We start from the raw sequence: 19,852 nt of genomic DNA, 5'->3' as shown, positions 1-19,852 counted from the left end.
CGTGGTCAAGTTTACCGCCACCTGCTTGATAAAACCTGCTAGAACCGGAAATACGTCGCTGCGCCTAGCTGCTATAGATATTTTATTAGTCGATATAATGCAATTTGATGAAATCGAAATGATTCCTGTTTTATTTAAGACTAAATCTTCTCTATTACCGTTACACGTTATTGCAACTTTTGATGAATCAGGTGACACAAAAATCCACGAATTTTTGGTATAAAGTTGAATCCATTGCATTGCTTTAATTTTCACTCGCTTAACGGGACAGCTCGAATGTTCAGTTCGTTGATATATTTCATCTAAAATGCAATTCGGGCTGTTTTCAATGTTCCTTATTAAAGGCGGTGAGCATACGAATAAATGTTTTCTGATTCCTATGCAATTCTTAAATTCTTCTTCACTTATGTGAAAATATTTTTGTTCATTGTAATCACTAGCTAGCAGTTCTTGAGGTAGGTCAATTGTTAAATACGTGTCGCCTTCCACTGCAGACGGTATCGCACTGACCTTGACTACGGTAAAATTGCTGAACTCAGTTACTATAAAATACACATAAACGTGTAGTTGGTTTTCTGTTTCCTCAAGTTCAGTTTTCAATATGGGTTGAGGTAAGATTTCAATGCTTGGTGGCATTTTGCGCTCTGCAGTTTGGATTATTTCCCTTATCTGCCCCGGTGTTAACATTGAGTATATGTTGCCTGTGTTGTATAAGATGTCAGACAGACTTTTATAATAGTCATATACTTCATCTAAATAATTGTTCCCAACTTGATATGAGCTCAGAAGGTGAATGCTAAGTCTGTTTTCGTCCACCGCTTGAAACCAGCTTTGCTTCATCTCAGTTATAGCGGCTTGGCTTCTGATAACCTTTTCTTGAAACTGCTTAAGCTTGCTGTAAATTCTGTTTTCGGTGTCGTTAAACTGAGATAGTGCCTGCAGCATAAATTTAGTTTGATGACTAGATGCATGTATTAATTGTTGTTGATTCTTTTCTAGATTGTTAATGTCGGTGTATACTTCGTCATTTACGCCAAAAATTGAAGTCATCAGTTTTCCAAGTAATCCTCGCCGTTTCCTTGACCTTGTAACGTCGTATATTCCTTTTATAACCCACTCTAGTCTAGTTTCTTTTAATTGCATATCGGAAATTAATGTGTTGCATTCAGTTTTTTCTGATATTTCTGCCACATTTTGGCATACGTTCTGAATCTGGGCTGTAACATCTTTTATGTTTTTTATGTGGTAGCTGATATCAGATTTATTCAGCTTTATGTCAATTCGAAAGATTCCCCTTTCTATTTTTGCTTGTCCAATATGTTCAATGTACAATCCTGGTTTTGGATATTCTATCTTATATTGAGCCTTTGCTGAATTTACTAAGCTTAATATGAATAAAATCGCTACAACGGCTTTCTTCCACAAATTTGCTGACCTTGTTTTGCCTTTAAATTGATTTCTCTCATTTCCATATTCTACTGCCTTTTTTTCTGATTCTCCACGTAACGGTATAAGCTTATGAATCGGCCGTTTGGTAATTACTCCCCCTGGCTTCTTTATTGACACTACTCGAACAATTCCGTCCTTATCCGCGTGCGCTTCGGTTATTCGAGCTAATGGCCATTGACTTGGTTTTACGTTATCTTCTTTTAAGATTACTACTTCTCCCGTTTCTAAATTGTTTGATTTGGATGTCCATTTGTACCGCTGCTGAAGTTGATGTATGTACTCTTGCATCCATGTATTCCAAAATTCTTTACGCATTTTTTGTATCATTTTCCATCTTTGATTCATATTACTGATGATGTCTTCGCAGATTGGAGTAATCGGTGACAATAGTTCTCTTCCGATTAAAAAGTGACCTGGTGTGAGAACGGCAACATCGTTTATGTCTTCGGACAACGGACACAAAGGCCTTGAGTTCAATGATGCCTCAATAAGTGTTAACAACGTATATAACTCCTCGAAGGTCAATGTTGTATCTCCAATCACTCGTCTTAAATGATACTTTGTGGATTTGACGCCCGCTTCCCAAAGACCACCAAAATGAGGTGCTGAGGGAGGGATAAAGTGCCACTGTATGCCCAACGATGTGCTTCGATCCTCAATTTTCTCCTTTCTGAGTAACGCGATAACTTCTGACTCGATTAAGTTGTTTGCCCCTACAAAAGTTGTGCCATTGTCACTATAGATGTGTGCACATTTTCCTCGTCTAGATATGAACCGTTTTAACGCTGCTAAAAATGTTTCAGCTAGCATGTCACTTACTAGTTCAAGATGTTGTGCCTTAGTTGCTAAGCACACAAATACTACAATATAACCCTTATATGATTTATTTCCTCGTCCTTTTGTGGTTCGCACTTGAATTGGTCCTGCATAATCAATTCCAGTGTGTAAAAATGCCGCTGATTGAGTCACTCGAGGTGGTGGTAACTGTCCCATTAACTGTTGTGCTGTAGCAGCTTTATATCTGATACATTTTACACAATTGTTAATTATCTTTTTTACTGCCTTTTTTCCATTAATCAGCCAAAATTTTCTTCTAATGAAGGCTAAGGTATTCTGGTTACCTCCATGTAATGTTGTGTTATGCGCATCTCTTATAATCAAGTTTGTTAAATGACATCTTCCTGGTAAAATTATGGGATGTTTTTCTGTGTATTTTAATAGTGAATGTTTCAGTCTACCTCCTACTCGTAGGATATTGTTTTTGTCGATAAACGGACTTAAATTGACTATTTTACTTTGTTTATCTATTGTTTTATTTGATTTTAGAGCTTGAATTTCCGCGTGAAATGCTCCAGCTTGTTCTAACCGAACAATTTTTTCTTCAGCGTTGCTAATTTCCTGAATTGTTAATGTACCTTTCCTGATGCCTGTTTTTTTGCAATTGTTAATGAATCTATAACAATAGGCAATTATGCGATTCATTGACAGCAATGTTGAAATTTTTTCATGAATTTTGGGTTCACTTCTTTGTGCTACATTTACTTGTATGCTCTTTTTCCTTTCTTCTTCGGTCTCTGGAATTTTTGCGTTTACTGGGTATTTGTTTCCTTGCAGCCACGTTGGGCCTTGCCACCATGGAACAAAGTCCTTGATTTTAGAGGGATCAATGCCTCGTGATATTACATCTGCTACATTTTCTTCAGATTTCACATGATTCCAATGCTGAGATGGCACCAAGTTTTGTATCTCAGATACTCGATTTGCCACAAATGTTTTCCAATTATTGGGCGTTCCTTGGATCCATGATAATGCTATCATGGAGTCAATCCAAGCGTATGTTGGTGTTTTATTCAAACGTAGAGCCGTTTTAACTCTAGTTAGTAACCTTGCTAACAATACTGCTGCACATAACTCCAGTTTTGGTAGTGTTGTTTTTGTTTTTATTGGTGCTACTTTTGACTTTGCAGTCAATAGTGTGATTTTGATGCTTTCGTCGTTATTTATAATTTTTACGTAAACTACAGCTCCGTATGCCTTCTCTGAAGCATCGCTAAATCCGTGTAGTTCAATTTTGTTCTTGGTTGATTGATACGTCCAACGCGGAATGCTGATTTCTTCAACGGACTTTAACTGCTGCCGAAACTTATTCCAACAAGCTGCTATTTCTTGTGAGACTTCTTCATCCCAGCTAAGTTTTTCTAACCATAATGTTTGCATGATCAATTTTGCTTTGACTAATACTGGACTTAGCCATCCTAACGGATCGAATAGTTTCGCAATGTCCGCTAATATTGTTCTTTTCGAAAGCTTTTGTGACGGTGCTAACGCCACCTTAAATCTTATGGAATCGTCACTTGGTGACCATAATAATCCTAATGATCTTCTGGTGTCATCTTCTTGAATGTTGACTGCGCTTTCGTCTCGCAATTCTACTGGTATTGCTTTTATGACTTCCCTGTTATTACTAGACCATTTTCTTAGTGTTATCCCGCTGGCCTTGAACATGCTTATTAGTTCATTCACCGTTTCAATTGCCTCTCTTTCGTCTTCTGCACCTGACATTAGATCGTCCACATAGAAGTCCTGTAAGCTGATTTTTGATGCTGTTGGATACGACATTTTCTCGTCTTCCGCTAACCTTTGAATTGTTTTTACAGCCAAGTATGGTGCTGCAGCCGTTCCATACGTTACGGTCAATAACTTGAATTCTTGAATTGGGTCGTTTGTCGAGAATCTCCATAAGATTCTGTGATAGTCCTGATCTTCTTCGGAAATTCGAATTTGTCTATACATCTTCTCTATGTCGGCTGTAAATCCTATTCTGTGACTTCTCCAACGTAATAAAATATCTATAAGGTCATCTTGAATTTTAGGACCTACGTGCATGATGTCATTTAAACTTTTTCCATTTGTCGTTTTTGATGATGCGTCAAACACTACTCTCAACTTTGTAGTCGTACTGGTTTCTTTGATAACTGGTTGATGAGGTATGTAATATTTTCCTTGGATTTGGTTACTCCACTGCACCTGTTTCATGTGACCTAGCTTAATGTATTCACTCATAAATTTTTTATATTCCAAATTCAACTTGTAATCATTAGATAATCGTTTCTCCAAGGACAGTAAACGTGCCAACGCTCTTGGCCTTGACTCACCTAATTGCGATGACTCAATTTCGTTTTTAAACGGAATTTGAACAGTGTACGTACCGCTCGAATTACGCAATGTTGTTTTATCGTAAAATGCCTCGCATGCATTTTCATCGCTTGTTAATTGTCGTTTTTCCGAAATTTCCTCTAATTCCCAGAACCGTGATAATTCTTTCTCTTCAGACTGTGTTATCATGCTTACTACTGCAATGTTGGTTTGTTTTAAGGATTGATGAATGCTTCCCCAAATTATCCAGCCTAACTCTGTATTTTGGGCTACAAGGCCGTCGTTTGACTTGTCGATTCCTTCTAACAAAATTTCGTGAAATTCTTGGGCTCCAAGAATCACATCAATTGGACCCGGCTTTCCGAAGCCTGGGTCAGCAAGAATTTTATTTTGCCATAATTCGGTGTTTACTTCAATTGGGTGTTCTGGCATATCTTTTGCTAATTTTTGTAAAATCAGCAGTTCAGTATTTAACGTAAATTTGCTAGTAATGCGTGGTTTGCATTGTACAGATATTTTGTATTTGCAGCTCTCATTGGTTGATCCCCCTATACCAGAAATTTCTGCATGAATTTTCTGTTTGGGTAATTGTAGTAAATTGGCAGCTTCCATAGTGATAAAAGATGCTTGCGAACCTGAATCGATCAAGGCTCTCAAATTTTCGTTTTTTCCATCTGAATCTTGAATTCTAATGATTGCTGTCGCTAATAATGTTTTACCTCCTTCATGCGCGACATGTGTTCCTACCCTGTTTGATTGATTGAAATATGGTTTTGATTTCTGCTCGTTTGGCGTTTTCGTTTTGTTGTGGTTGTTTTCTTTGTGGATAAGCGTATGATGATTTTGAAAGCAAATTCTGCATTTTTGAAATGACAGGCATTTTGTAGTTAAATCGTGGTTTAAGCAATTTAAACATAACCGTTTTTCTTTAGCAGTATTAAACCGTTGATAAGCTGTTAATGCTTTGAATTTTAAACATTGATAAATGGTATGGTTAGATAAATTGCAGTACTTACAGCTTTGACTTTGCTGTTTTCTCTGATGTGGTTGATAACTGCCCATGCTGCTATTGTTTTCGCGTCCGTCATGTCGATCGGTAGATATGGATTCGATGGCTCGAAACCGCTTAAGGATGAAGTTCAACATCTCGTCGAGTTCTGGCACTTGTAGTGGATTGATCAAACTAGCTTCAAATAGCTCTTGTGTTCTCTTATCGATTTTCCGCAGTAGGACGCAACCGATGATCGGGTCCCATTGAGATGTATTCATGTTCAGAGCTTCAATGGCTTTCAAGCATTCTTTTGTTGTGTTGTAAATTTCTTTTAGCTGCTCTGATGATTCTTGTTTGCTGTCAGGTAGATCCAGTATTTTGTTAATAAGCTTGTTGGTGATTAGGCGTTCGTTACTGTATCTCTCTTTGAGATGACCCCATGCAATATGGTAGTTCGCTGAACTGATTTGAAAATGTTGAATTGCTCTGCCAGCTTCCCCTGTGACATGAGCTTTTAGATAGTTCATTTTTTCGATTTCGCTGAGTGCCTCGTTGTTATGGATCACATTCTTGAACATGTCTTCAAATGGCGTCCACTCTTCGTAGTTTCCAGTAAATATTGGTATCTTTATTTGAGGTAGGCTGATGTTATTGGTTCTATTCACTGACATTTGTGGTTGTTGGTTTTCTACCTCACTTTTCAGAGGTGATGATTTGCTGTTAGATTGTCCTTGAATTTTGGCAATCAAGGTACGAAGTTGCTTGAATTTGTTTTCTTCAAAATATTTTGAAGCTTTATCAACGTCCAATTTTGAAATTTCCCAGTGTAAGGATGTTACGATGTTCCAGTCTTTCAAAATTGTTGAAAAAAGTCCACTTTTTACCTCGGGATCAAATGTTGCAGTGAATTCTTCAACCAGTTCATCCAAATCGCTCATTCGCAAGGTTTGTTCCTGCGTGAGTTGATTTAGAGTGGCACTTTTTTGCTGCTTATCTTGTTGCTTTAATTCTTGTTTTCTCTCTTCGTCTAGTAGTTTTTCCTTGCAGTTGTTTAACTCTTGTAGAGCATCGTTATAAATGGTTCTGATTTGTTCAAAGTAATTGCTAGCAAAGTACGTAGCGTGTTGCGTTTCTAATGTTTTCAGCTCTTTGAGCTGGGTGTCATTTACTTTAACTTCGTTCCATAGCTTCTGAACTTGAGTTCTCCTTTCTTCAACGTATTGTAGGGTTTTTCTGTTTAATGGGTCTTTCTTTATATTGGTGTGAATGCGTTTGATCTCTTGTCCTAATACCTCTTGAGCTTTGCTTAATTTGTTAACGGTTTCCATTTTTGTGTTGAGATTAAACTCTTCACTTGCACTGAATGAATCACTTCACTTTACTTGTTATCTGCACTTGTATACGCGATCTGCACTGAGTTATCGATTTGTATACGCGACCTGCACTGAGTTATCGATTTGTATACGCGACTCGCGGCCGAATATTACTTGATTAGATTTTTTGTTCTGTGGCTAACATAGGTTACCGATTAATTATTTTAGACTCGAAGGACCATGTTTAATATTGAGGAGGTTGAAGGTTTAGATTGGGTGGGTAGAGTTATTGAGAGTCTTGAGTGCCATTTCAATACTGATTTAATCCTACGCATGTAACTAACAATCTTACTAAACTATTAAACATACCAGTGGCTCAGAAACAATTAAACTCTATGGTTTTGACATGGTTGTTACAGTCATCGTTTGTAAACAATTTATAAACAGTTTGGTGGCTGCTGAACTATAATTATTGCAACCACTGTTAAATAATATAGAACGCTATGTTACGCTGTTTTGAATATAGTTAAACAATTATCGTTTTGCTTACTAATTGTAATTATGAAATGTTAAAAGATCTATAAACTATGATTGTCCTTAATTACCCTGATTATTTATATAACATTAAGATATATGTTTAGCTGAAGACTAAACAGCAACCATCTTGAAAAAATTTTAGTTAGATTGGGCATGCCCACATCAGTATCCTGCCTAATTTTCAAAACTCTCCTATTTATACTTTTTCCAATATCATTCGATGTCTTTCGTCGTGGGACACCCTGTATATATATAAATCAATAAATTACTCAGAAACCATTAAATTGCTCTTAATTTGACTGAAATAAATCAAAACCTTCAATTTCTTTATTCTCTCATTGATCAACTGGTAGTACAACTGTACCTGTATTGGGGGCAGTTCTCCACATTAAGTCTCTTATTAATTAGTGGTATTTTTCTGTAAATAGCGCACATTTTTGCTGTTGTCAAAATATTACAATTTACAATTATTACAATGCAAGCCTCCAGAAAACTTAAAAGTATCGGCGGTGTTTATCATGTTTATTTTTTATTTTATTTTGAGGTTAGAATTTACAATATTCGAATGCTAAACATCTAAATAAATGAAGAGATCATACCAAACAGTAAACATTCATTTATCAAAATAAATAAGAATGGTTCAATAATCAAATTTAAAAAAAGTATTACTAATCGCCTACTACTCCAAGTTTTCGCCTACTAGACTTTTTATCGTGATTTTTTGTCTTTGTCTTGCGCACGCAGTTTTCAATGAGTCTCTGTCAATTACACGGTTTTTCTTTTACCACACCTGTATGTGATTTTTTAAATTATTTAATTAAAAATAACCTTTAGTCTTTAAAAATAGAATAAATTAATTTAACTTATTTTTCTATTAATTTTCTTTTACAAAATTTCAGCAAAAAAAAATCTAAAGAACTTAATTTGCTACATATTTACTCGAGAGCTCTTTGTATAATTAAAAATTTAATTAAATTAAATCCTTTGCAAAAGATCTGAAAGTCTAAATTACATAAAATATGCGTGGAACGGAAGAGGCCTTCTTATCATAACTGTGTATATTATAAGAAAAGAAAGTTTGGGGTTCTCTAATTAAAATGTAAAAAGTTAAAAACTTAGATTAAACGGCAACAGTGCGGGCCGGCCCACGTTATAAAATTGGTTTTCCAGGAGGATTCGTTACCGGGAAAAATAACTCGGTAAACTGAATTTTAATAAGAGGGATTAGATGTTAATCGTTCGGGGAATTGTTGCAAAAACAATTTTCAATTTCGGATAATACGCCTATAAGCCCGAGTTCGAGTAGATTGTTAATAGAAAAACAAAGTCTGTCCTTTTCAAAAAAAAAGTATTTATTCCGAGCTTAAGTTGTTTGAAGTAATTATTAATCAAAAAGTAAAAAATGTTACACACTCTTGTTTAATATTTGAAATTGAAATAGTGTTAAATTAAAATTAAAATTTTAAAACGAAGGTAGATATGGTGTCTATATCTAATGTATACCAGGTGTCCAAGAGCACCCTGGACATAGGAGATTAACATGGGAAAATGGTTTTGATTTTTTTGCGCCTGTACGGTTCATTTAATGGAAAAACGCTTTAGATAAAAGTTGTAGAGCACATTTTCGGCTATCAACTTATAATTATTTCAATACCGTAGATTTGACCATTAAGACGAAAAACGGATCTAAAATTCAGAAATTTTAATTCTCGCGCCAAGCGGTCGTTAAGGAAAGTTTATATCCGGCCGTGCTACCAACCTTTCAAAATCATAACAAATCGCTGTCAGTCATTCTGTAATCAAAACATTCAAAACAAGTTTATTTAGTAATAATTTTGAGTTACTACCCACATAATGCAAAGAAAATAAAAATAAATCGTGATAAAAATACTTTATCAGTAGCCACAGCCCAAAAATCTGGTAAGTTGCATTTATAACCTCATTCAATGTCTCTACTCAACTTATTTACTTTGTAGCCAAATTCTTTAAGAAAACACTGGTTTTGCTTGCAAATATTTAATGAGGATGACGGAATCACCTATCTCAAGCCTCTTGAATTCGCAAACTGAAAAAATACCTGTTATCGCTAGTATTAACTATACCGCCAATTGCAATGGCTTAACTTATACTTTCAATTATTACGTGTTGCCACACCACAATAATAAAAATTAAAACATTGATTAACGTTATATCTGATCCACTTCATACAAATATTCTGATAGGGCCACTTTCAGCTGTACTACAAAACAGCTGTTCCATTATAAAAGCAACATGTTTAGTGATAAAAAATGTAAAATTATCTTTGGCGTCCCGTTTAAATATTCATTCTCGGCCATTACTTAAAACAGCAAATTTACAGTAGAAGTGGAAAACAACTGCGGCGTATCATTCCCGGATTAATTATGGACGATTTGTTTCCGGAACACTTTACGCAACAAACAAACCAAAAATAAGACCGCGAGTCCAGTAAATTATCTCCACATTTGCCCGAGCTTTTTGCTTTGCAATCAGAAAATCCATTTCCTAAAGTTTACGGACTAGTATCTCCGGGCACACTTTAATAAACCAAACAATGGCAAAACGGAATAAATCAACCGGTTTGCCCTGACATACACACGCGTATGTTTAAGCATTTATTGTCTATTGTTCCGGACTGAATGTTTCCATTATCTCATTGTCTGCTTTAATAAACATCCCAACGGGTAAACTGATTCGCTTTTGGCCAAGAAGTTTCGGCTTGAATAGATCTAGGTCAATTGATTAGCGCTGAAAAAATTGAGCAAATGTGTGATTTGCTTCAATTTAAATTATTTAAAAGTGTACTACTTTGATTTTTGACCTAAATAGAATAAGAACTTTTAAATACAATTAACATGGTAAAGAGAAGGAGCCGTCTCATGTCAATACACAAAGGTCAATATTTAAACTCACCTTGTAGAAGGGATAATCCGAGAGCCACGTTGGAATATTCAAAATGATATTTACCCTAGCTTTCCCCTCCACAAAAGGATCTCCGGAATTAGTGCCGGCAAATAAAACCTATTTAATTAACCAAAAATTTACCATCCCGCGACGCCATTAATTAGTTTGGGTCCTAATCAACTTTAGGAACATCATTAGGATAATTTCATTTCGGTTTCAGCGCTATCGTGCGATAATCTTCAGGAAGATGTTACCTGCAAAAAAAAGGACTTTCAGTTTTTCTGGTAAGACGTAATGTTCGGCTACTTCCATTAAATGTTATAATATTATACCAGAAACGTCTTCGTAACTCCCTGTAGCCATTAACTTAATGCAAAATTTTATTTTTTAGAGATGGACCAATGTAATACCAGAAGGAACATTAATCATTTTTATTTTTGGGGACTCTAGGTAATTATTGTAGTGTTCCCGTTAAGAGACCGGAAATTAATCATTTCTTAAGTGTACGCTCTTTGCACGCAAATTTAAGATTGGCAACTTAATTGGATTTGGTCTTAATGAGTGTTGGTTAAAATTACAGTAGTCGATCACTTTATAGGATAATGCTTCTAAAACAGTATACTTAATGAGTAAGTAACACAAGGTGATTCTGTGATGCGTTATCTTCTGTAAACATCTGAATTAACTTAAAAGATATATATACATATAAAAAAAATTCTCATCGTAAATTATTATAAATTGGCCTGAGATTTCGTCCACACTCTCTAAAATGGTTCAATATCCACAGGATATACAATAAGTGATGTTTGATGATCAGTTAGAACTGTAGCTTGATATTACCAATTGAAATGTAGGAAAACACCATACAAATAAAGTTTTGCTAAGTATATTTAGTGTTCATAGGTTCTGTGCAAAAATTATTTATTTTCATTACGGACAAACAAAAACATGAAATTAATTCAACAAAATGTAATCTTAGATTTAAGTTTAGTTTAACTTAAAATTATCCCTAGCCGTAATTAACAAGTTTATAAACTATTCAGTACAAATTTGGTATGTCACAAGTCTTTAATGTTCAGTTGTACATTACCTATAGTCCGAAAAATTGAACGTCAGTAAAAATTAGTCTCACATTTTTGACTATTTTCAGTGTCTCTCTTAAAAATTAACTCGTAAACCTCCCAGATGACCAGATTTGAATGAATCCTTTTGAATCATTTTAAAGTAAATGCAATAACCCAGGTAGTTATTTTCGTCATTTTTGAATAATATCGAGTGAACGTGGAAAATAGAGCGGAAAAATGAATACCATCTCCCTATATCAACATCACTAAACCATTTTGACGAATGTCATTTACATCACATAACAAGTATTTATTTCAGAAGTACTTGTTCCAAATTTTATTAAAATTGCCCCAACGGTCTGACAGTTATAGCAAAAAAAACATTTTTTAAACTGAACTTTGGATCTTTCTCAGGATGCGTTTTTCAGAAAAATGACATAATGCATGTCCACTTATTTTTTGATGAGCTATCGAATGGTGAATTATTGACACTTAAAACTGGACCACCCTGTATAATGGAATTCTCTAAAATGGCTCATCAAGAATTGGCTAATTGAAGAGAGCTTTTTACTATATTAGCAAATGTGAATGAAGTCTTATGAACTTATTTGATACCAAACTTGACAGGTCGGTTCACATTTGAGGTTAACAACATTTAATCTACTTCATTCAAGTGAATGCTAATATTAGTATGATCACCAAAACGAACGTAATGAGCATTAAGGTAGTCTTTGCGAACCATACACTCCAGTTAACAAACACATGTGTAAATCAAACAGACAAATTGGCCACCGACGACATGCGAAATCAGACAAGCATTGGCATTAGAATGTTTCATTGACCAGATAATGGTATATCGCAATTATGGCATTAAGGTGTATGTGTTTCACTGTTCTAGTTAATTGATTGGTTTCTAAGTTTGTTGAACTTCATTATCTAACGCTTGGATTGTATTATTTCCATAATTTTCAGATATTAACATAATCAAACCTAATATTGTTGAACAAAAAAACGACAAAACTAAATGATTAAACTTTGTTTAAAGCGTAATTACTACTTTTGAGCTTGCTATGTTGTCCAGAATAACCCCAGCCTGAGTATTATTAATCCAAAGTTTGGAAACTTTATTTTTGCGCCCGATGTATTCGGGTTCCAAACTCTTTAATTACGTGGGTAGCTAGCAATGTTGTCGTTTAATATAAGTTTAAAACTTCGCACGTTTTAATTACTAAACCGACAAACTCCGACCTTCGGAGGAAAACGGATATTTTCCGCGACTGGAAACGCTGAAGAAGTTTCGGGCTTTGAGGCCTATAAAGCCAGTTACGTCACTTTGGTGTTTCTACTTGTTCGGTTTTTGTTATCGGGTCTCGGCGGAAATTAATGGAAAATTTAGAGGAATTGTGCGCCGAAAATTGCTACCAAACTTTTTAACCAGTTTTTTTTTCAAGCTTTAAATTCCACGACACGGACTGGAAAAAATTATAAAACCTTAGAACTCGAAAATAAAAAACACAGAAATTTATTATGTCAAAACGTAAATCAGTTTCATTAATATTTTTGCAAATCCATTTATACAGGGTGTCCATTCAGTGTTAAATGTACAGGGTGATTGATTGAATTTTGACCACCCCCTTAACTTCTTTAATTTTGATTTTAGCAAAAAACTTTAAATAACAAAAACTAGTAGATATTTAGGTCTACTTTACTCTTAGATAAAGAGTTATTATACAGGGTGTCCCAAATTTAAGTAGCAAACCAAACATGTTTTTTTTAAATACAATGACCAACTTTTTAATCTATATTTTAATTCTACGTCAACTTCTAGGCCTAATTGATGTAAAATGTCTGTATCGATATTCAAATGTTTTCGCAGCAGAGTCCTTGATTGATTGAATTTTAACCACCCCCTTAACTTCCGTATTTTTGATTTTAGTAAAAAAACTAGTTGTAGCAACAGTTATAGATATTTGGGTCTACTTTTACTCTTATATAAACAGTTATTATACAGGCTGCCCCAAATTTGAGTAACTAAATTCAACTTTAATCACATAGTCGAGGAAACATTGTTAAAGTAACAGATGCTGCGGAAACAGTTGAATATCCATACAGACATTTTACATCAATTCCTAAAATTTGACGTAGAATGCAAATATCGGATAAAAAGTTGGTCATTGTGTTTAAAAAAACATAAGTTTGGTTCGTTACTAAAATTTGGGATACCCTGTATAATAACTGTTTATCTAAGAATAAAGTAGACCTAATTATCTTCTAGTTTTGTATTTAACGTTTTTTGCTAAAATCAAAATTAAAGAAGTTAAGGGGGTGGTCAAAATTCAACCAATCAACGACGCTGCTGCGGAAACAGTTGAATATCGATACAGACTTTTTACATCAATTAGGCCTAGAATTTGACGTAGAATTCAAATATCGGATAAAAAGTTGGTCATCGTATTTAAAAAAACATAAGTTTGGTTTATTACACAAATTTGGGACACCCTGTATAATAACTGTTTATCTAGAAATAAAGTAGACCTAAATATCTACTGGTTTTGTATTTAACGTTTTTTGCTAAAATCAAAATTAAGAAAGTTAAGGGGGTGGTCAAAATTCAATCAATCACCCTGTACATACTTCACCAGGTATTGGTGATTCGAAATCACCCACATATCGTGAGTCCATCTCGATTCGCTACCAATATATAGATTTCTTTGTCCAAATTTTCTTTTGGATATAATTTCTGTAGCACTTGGTATAACCAGTTCAAATTTGGATGGTATATTGGCTAAGTGAAATATTAAAGAAAATAAACGGAAAAATAAATGAATTCCAGATCCGGAGTAAAAAAATATAAAAATTTAGGTTTAAACCATTTGCAGACTTCAACGGTCATTGATTTTACTGTGTTACATTTTTCAAGCGATTGCAAGTCAAAAAGGCGTTGCCGGGGTCTTTTTTCCAAAGTGAGTTTGATGCGAGAATTGACGAAAATTTTGCTATTGTCTTTTGTTTTTTTCTAATTGTCATTTAGAATTTTCGACATTTTGTACAAGTCCCTGTAACTTCGTTATTATGAGAGTTTGGTGAAAATAGCTTTTACATTATTAAGGCACTTTTTCACGTGGATTATGTTTATGTTAATATTACTTTTATAGATTCGCTATTTTTTTAGTTCTGAACTAAACTTCTACTCTTTTAAATACGAGATATTTTATTTTTACCTCATCAGAAAGATTGCTTTTTTTCTTTAACAAGTATGGTTTGAGATAAATTTTGCGTAGTAATTTTAATAGAAACTTGTTTTCGATAAATATGTCATAACAATCAAGTAATAATATTCGCTTATCAAGATTAAATAAATGAAAAGAGTTAGAAATGTATTATAACAAGTGTTAAAACGTTCCTTAATGAATGCTTGTATGTTTATATAAACTGTCTTTCAAGTGACCCCATAAAAAATCCATAAGTTTAATCCGGTGAATCTGGTGGGAAAATTTATCCGAAACCATACATGTTATAGGTCATTTTAAAGGACAAAAAACAATCTTTCTGACGGGGTAAAAATAAAATATGACTTGTATTTAAAAAAGTAGAAGTTTAGTTCATAATAATAACATAAACATAATTAATTAACATAAACGTAACCCACGTAAAAAAGTGTCTTAATAATGTAAAAGCTATTTTTTGTGATATAATATATGATTGATTTCGGATCATGAGAAGGTACTCTAAATCTTGGTGAAGTTTGTACATTTAACTCTGAATCACCCTGTATTGCAACATTGATTAACTTTACCCTTAACAACACTGTATACATACGTTAATAAAAATTATTTAATTTTGCAAAGGGTTTTGACTATAATATACGATGTTGCCATTTCATAGTAACATTTCGACGTTTCATAATTTGTACTAAATTCTTTGAGCTTATAACAATTTGTGTGTCTGTCGTAATCCACGTTAATATGTTAATTATTGTGATATTTTTTAAATTCTTTTTCTTCGTTTGACTACATCGTCCCTTGACTTCCAAGTACCTCTTAAAACATTGTTGGTAGATGTAATCATGTAATGATCAGTTGAGATCAGAGTTGTTCCTAGTTACTGTTATTTTAGCTTTTAACAACTTTACGTACATTTCAGGAGCTTAATATTTACACAATTATATCTCTTTGGTGATGAAGATTGAAAAAATTGACAATAATGGAAAAAAAGGACTGACCTCATACAAATCAATTCAAAAAATATTTGAACCATATTGTATAAAATTATGGAAATGTAAATATTAAAATTTCTATAACGGGGGGCAAAGTTCCTATCACTCTATCTCTCAACTTTTAAGCTAACAAACTCACAAAACTTCGAACTTTAGCAGCTTCCTAAACGTTTATTAAATAACCATAGTCAGGGAACTCTTTTTAAACTCTCTCGCATCTTCCAGCTGTGTATTCTGAACGTGTTGTCTAGTTTTCCCAAGACATCAATATTGGTGTTATTCACTTCATTCTAGTTTAAATTGTTGTTTTCTGGTTGCTGATGCTAGCACAGAGTTACGTTTTTAAATTCCATCTTTGTAGCTTTAACCTTGTGTAAAAAGGTAGACCGTTTCGAAACATTTGGAATACCCAGTATAATTTATAGTGAAATATTAAATTTTATTTTAAATTAGCCTAAAAGATACCCTATTGTTCTTATGTCTAAGGTTCATTTCGTTTTACAATAGATATTCCCTATAATCGTAGGGCTCCATTACTCAAATAAATCATAGTCAATTTTTTAATACTTTTAATACTTGGTAGGGAGTTATAGAATGTTATAATCAAATCAAATCAAATCAAATCAATATATTACATGCGTTACAAATTTAAGTACATTTGTTTGCACACGTCATGGTATTTCATAGTACTTATATATATATATGTACTTGTATATATACATGCATTAAAATGACAATCTATTGCTCAACCTAACATAAACCAAAATCTGACTAAAATCTGACAGGACAACACCAATTAAAACTCTCCCCCCTCGGTCACACTCATATGAAATGCACCACCCAGGTACAAGTTTATGTTATAAAATGCATTTTTAAGTAGATAACACTTAATAGTCTTAAAAAAGTTCTTATTGTCCAGAAGCTGCACATCACTAGGCAAGGCATTATAAAATAGGGGTCCATAATAGTTCACTCCGTATCGACTATGACTCAGTCTCAATTTTTGTATGTTTATATGTAAATTTTGTCTTGCCAAATTCTACAGTGAGATAGAAATATCGAGTGATATGCTGTTAGTAATGACTGTCTTGGCAACTCATTTCGCAAAGACCTTATCACAAAAATACTCTTTGAGAGTTTTGCAGCTATAAATTCAACATGATGCTCCCAAGATAATATGGGATCCAAGCAAAATCCCAGGAAAATTGAACTTTCCTGCTGTTCTATTGTTTTATGACTGAACAATATTGTTTTAGTTTTTGTTTCATTCAGGCTTAGACCATTTTTACCAAACCAAGTTAGTGCTGATTCTTGAGCAGCAGTAATTTTTTCATATACAGTTTTCATCTCCCTGTTTTTAACAAGAATTGTGGTGTCATCAGCAAAATGTATGGAGCCTGAGCCGGAACCCAAATTAAAGTTGTTTATATAAAGCAAAAAAAGTATCGGTCCTAGCACCGACCCCTGTGGAACTCCACAGGTGATTTTTAGTGTGTCTAATATTTTATTATTTATAGACACGTACTGCCTCCTGTCAGCCAAATAAGAGCTTAAAAGTTTAACACAGATTTCATCAAAATTACAATTTTTTAATTTAGAAATAAGAAGACTGTGAGAAACGCAGTCAAATGCCTTGGTAAGATCACAAAAGACCGCCCCCACAATCTCTCTGTTCTCTGTTCCCTCTATGATCCTATTTATTAAATATACTAGAGCATCTGTGGTAGACTTCCTTGCCCTAAAGCCAAATTTCCCAAAATTAAATAAATTATTTGACTCATAAAATTCCACAATCTGATTTTTTAGTACGGTTTCAAATACTTTTGCTATTACTGGAATTATAGAGATAGGTCTAAAACTGTTCAATTCACCTATGTTCCTTGTTTTTTGAATAGGCAGATAATATAGAAAATTATTTTCAGTTAATGGTTGTGTAAGGGATTTCTCTAGTGTTGTGAATAATTTATCAATATGGATTAAGCGATTGAGAATTCTTCCTCGAAAACATTAAGTGTTCAAATATTAAAATGGCAGATAATGTAAGTAATTTGTTTTCTTCGAAAATATCAAATCAATAATGTAAATTCTCATTCAGACTATTCTGTCTGCTTCGTCTTTTCTTTTAGAGTAAGTCTGAACGTCCAATCTTAGTTTTTGCATACCTGGTGAAACCAGTTGAAACATGTATCGCCGGATTATTACCATAACTTTATTCCTTTCTGCTTTACTGTTTTTTTTTTAATGTTTAATTAATGCGTTTTTTGTTTTTGGATATTTATTTAGTAGCAAACAGTCAAAACATTTAAAAAAATAGATCTATCGTTTCAAAACAGAGTAAGTACCCAAAATTTGATTAACTTTTGCAAAGAAATCTAATGCACTATGACAGAACGTAATGTATAGACCTTGGACCTATAAAAGTGACGAAGAAAAACAAATCTGGCGTCCATCGGTTTTTTGTCAATTTAGTATTGTATGTCGTCTGACTGGTTTTTCTTCCTTTTAGTATTGTTTTGTGGTTTTTTTAATCACGCGCATGCTTGCTCAAAAATGTTGGAAAAACTGCGATGCGTCATCCTGAAATCGCTGGTTTGTATAGAAAAAGAATTTGGTAGAAAATTGAGTTTCAAGACCCTGCAAAAATTTATATACCAGGTGTCCAAGAGCACCCTGCACATAGGAGATTAACATGGGAAAACGGTTTTGATTTTTTTGCGCCTGTACGGTTGATTTGATTGAAAAATCGTATTAATGAAAGTTGTAGTACCTATCACGGACTAGTTTTCTGTATTTTTTTCGAATCTCTAACTTGAACCCTTTCGTCGTAAAACACGAACAAAAATGAGAAAATTTAAACTTTTGGCCTGCACTGTATAGGCGGTTGTCGGGCAACGGGTAAACAGGTCATTGTTGCTGGTACGGTTGCTCGGCAACCGCTTATACAGTGCAGGTAAAAAGTTTAAATTTTCGCATTTTTGTTCGTGTTTTACGACGAAAGAGCTCAAGTTAGAGATCCGAAAAAAATACAGAAAACTAGTCCGTGATAGGTACTACAACTTTCATTAATACGATTTTTCAATCAAATCAACCGTACAGGCGCAAAAAAATATCAAAACCGTTTTCCCATGTTAATCTCCTATGTCCAGGGTGCTCTTGGACACCTGGTATATAAACAATCTTTATTTTCCAACAGAAAAAAACGGCTATCGACCATTACGGTCTTTCTGCCTATGTATACATGTTTTTTAATATGTACAGGTAATCTTATTTCTAATTAATATATACAAATTATACATTGAGTAGAAAGAAAAAAAAAAAAAAAAGTTCCAATTAATTAAAATGTTCTAACAGGGTGACAGCGGGGAAAAGGTAACGGGATTGTCTAGTCTGTCTTGTTATGCATAGTGGGTTTGCAGGATGTCGTATTTTTGTTATTAGTCTTAGAGCAATCTGTTCAGTAATTTGTGTATATTTTTTAGTCTTGTCCGTAGCGTTTGCTCTAAGTTAAAAATATACCAGGTGTCCAAGAGCACCCTGGACATAGGAGATTAACATGGGAAAACAGTTTTGATTTTTTTGCGCCTGTACGGTTGATTTGATTGAAAAATCGTATTAATGAAAGTTGTAGTACCTATCACGGACTAGTTTTCTGTATTTTTTTCAGATCTCTAACTTGAGCCCTTTCGTCGTAAAACACGAACAAAAATGCGAAAATTTTAACTTTTTACCTGCACTGTAGAAGCGATTGTCGAGCAACCGTACCGGCAACAATGACCTGTTTACCCGTTGCCCGACAACCGCCTATACAGTGCAGGCCAAAAGTTTAAATTTTCTCATTTTTGTTCGTGTTTTACGACAAAAGGGCTCAAGTTAGAGATCTGAAAAAAATACAGAAAACTAGTCCGTGATAGGTACTACAACTTTCATTAATACGATTTTTCAATCAAATCAACCGTACAGGCGCAAAAAAATCAAAACCGTTTTCCCATGTTAATCTCCTATGTCCAGGGTGCTCTTGGACACCTGGTATAATAGTCAGTAATTAATTAAAATTGAGTTATGACCATATGCACTGACAGCGTTGTAGTTGGATTTTTCATTGGATTCACATTTTTAGCATGGTAGTTGCTGTTGTAAGTGTTATGTGTTATTAAGTAACTCTAATTCTTCAGGGAGTTTAACTGGACATATCGTAGAAGACTTA

The 19,852-nt window shown here is 34.0% G+C and overlaps 3 protein-coding genes and 1 long non-coding RNA gene across 4 annotated transcripts in view; 1 reads left to right on the top strand and 3 right to left on the bottom strand.

Moving 5' to 3' along the window:
* Positions 1-19,852, top strand: part of LOC145725108 (uncharacterized) — a 150,293-nt gene that overhangs the window by 41,534 nt on the left and 88,907 nt on the right. The gene's annotated exons all lie outside the window — the stretch shown is intronic.
* The window catches only part of LOC145725098 (neural cell adhesion molecule 2-like), a 416,642-nt gene that overhangs the window by 390,637 nt on the left and 6,153 nt on the right, over positions 1-19,852 (bottom strand). The gene's annotated exons all lie outside the window — the stretch shown is intronic.
* LOC145724620 (uncharacterized) lies at positions 114-5,579 on the bottom strand. The gene is made up of 2 exons (XM_081972976.1): positions 358-5,579; positions 114-302 (listed from the first exon to the last, which is right to left on the bottom strand). The coding sequence occupies exons 1-2, from the start codon at positions 5,215-5,217 to the stop codon at positions 252-254; spliced, it is 4,911 nt and encodes a 1,636-aa protein (XP_081829102.1). The 5' UTR covers positions 5,218-5,579; the 3' UTR covers positions 114-251.
* Positions 5,321-7,562, bottom strand: LOC145725584 (uncharacterized). The gene is made up of 3 exons (XM_081974383.1): positions 7,067-7,562; positions 5,525-7,035; positions 5,321-5,327 (listed from the first exon to the last, which is right to left on the bottom strand). The coding sequence occupies exons 2-3, from the start codon at positions 6,922-6,924 to the stop codon at positions 5,321-5,323; spliced, it is 1,407 nt and encodes a 468-aa protein (XP_081830509.1). The 5' UTR covers positions 6,925-7,035; positions 7,067-7,562.

This window comes from Ips typographus, linkage group LG2 (genome assembly GCF_016097725.1).
Source record: "Ips typographus isolate SLU linkage group LG2, UJ_Ityp_2.0, whole genome shotgun sequence".
In the NCBI taxonomy this organism is placed as follows: Eukaryota; Metazoa; Arthropoda; class Insecta; order Coleoptera; family Curculionidae; genus Ips; species Ips typographus.
Note: the sequence above shows the minus strand (reverse complement) of the source record. Positions and strands in the feature narration are given on the sequence as shown.

Coding starts and splice junctions, on each gene's coding strand:
- LOC145724620 (XM_081972976.1), bottom strand. CDS start 5,217: ATGGAAGCTGCCAATTTACTACAATTACCCAAACAGAAAATTCATGCA. Junction 303..357: donor GAATCAGAAAACATTTATTC/GTATGCTCACCG, acceptor ATTGCATTTTAG/ATGAAATATATCAACGAACT.
- LOC145725584 (XM_081974383.1), bottom strand. CDS start 6,924: ATGGAAACCGTTAACAAATTAAGCAAAGCTCAAGAGGTATTAGGACAA.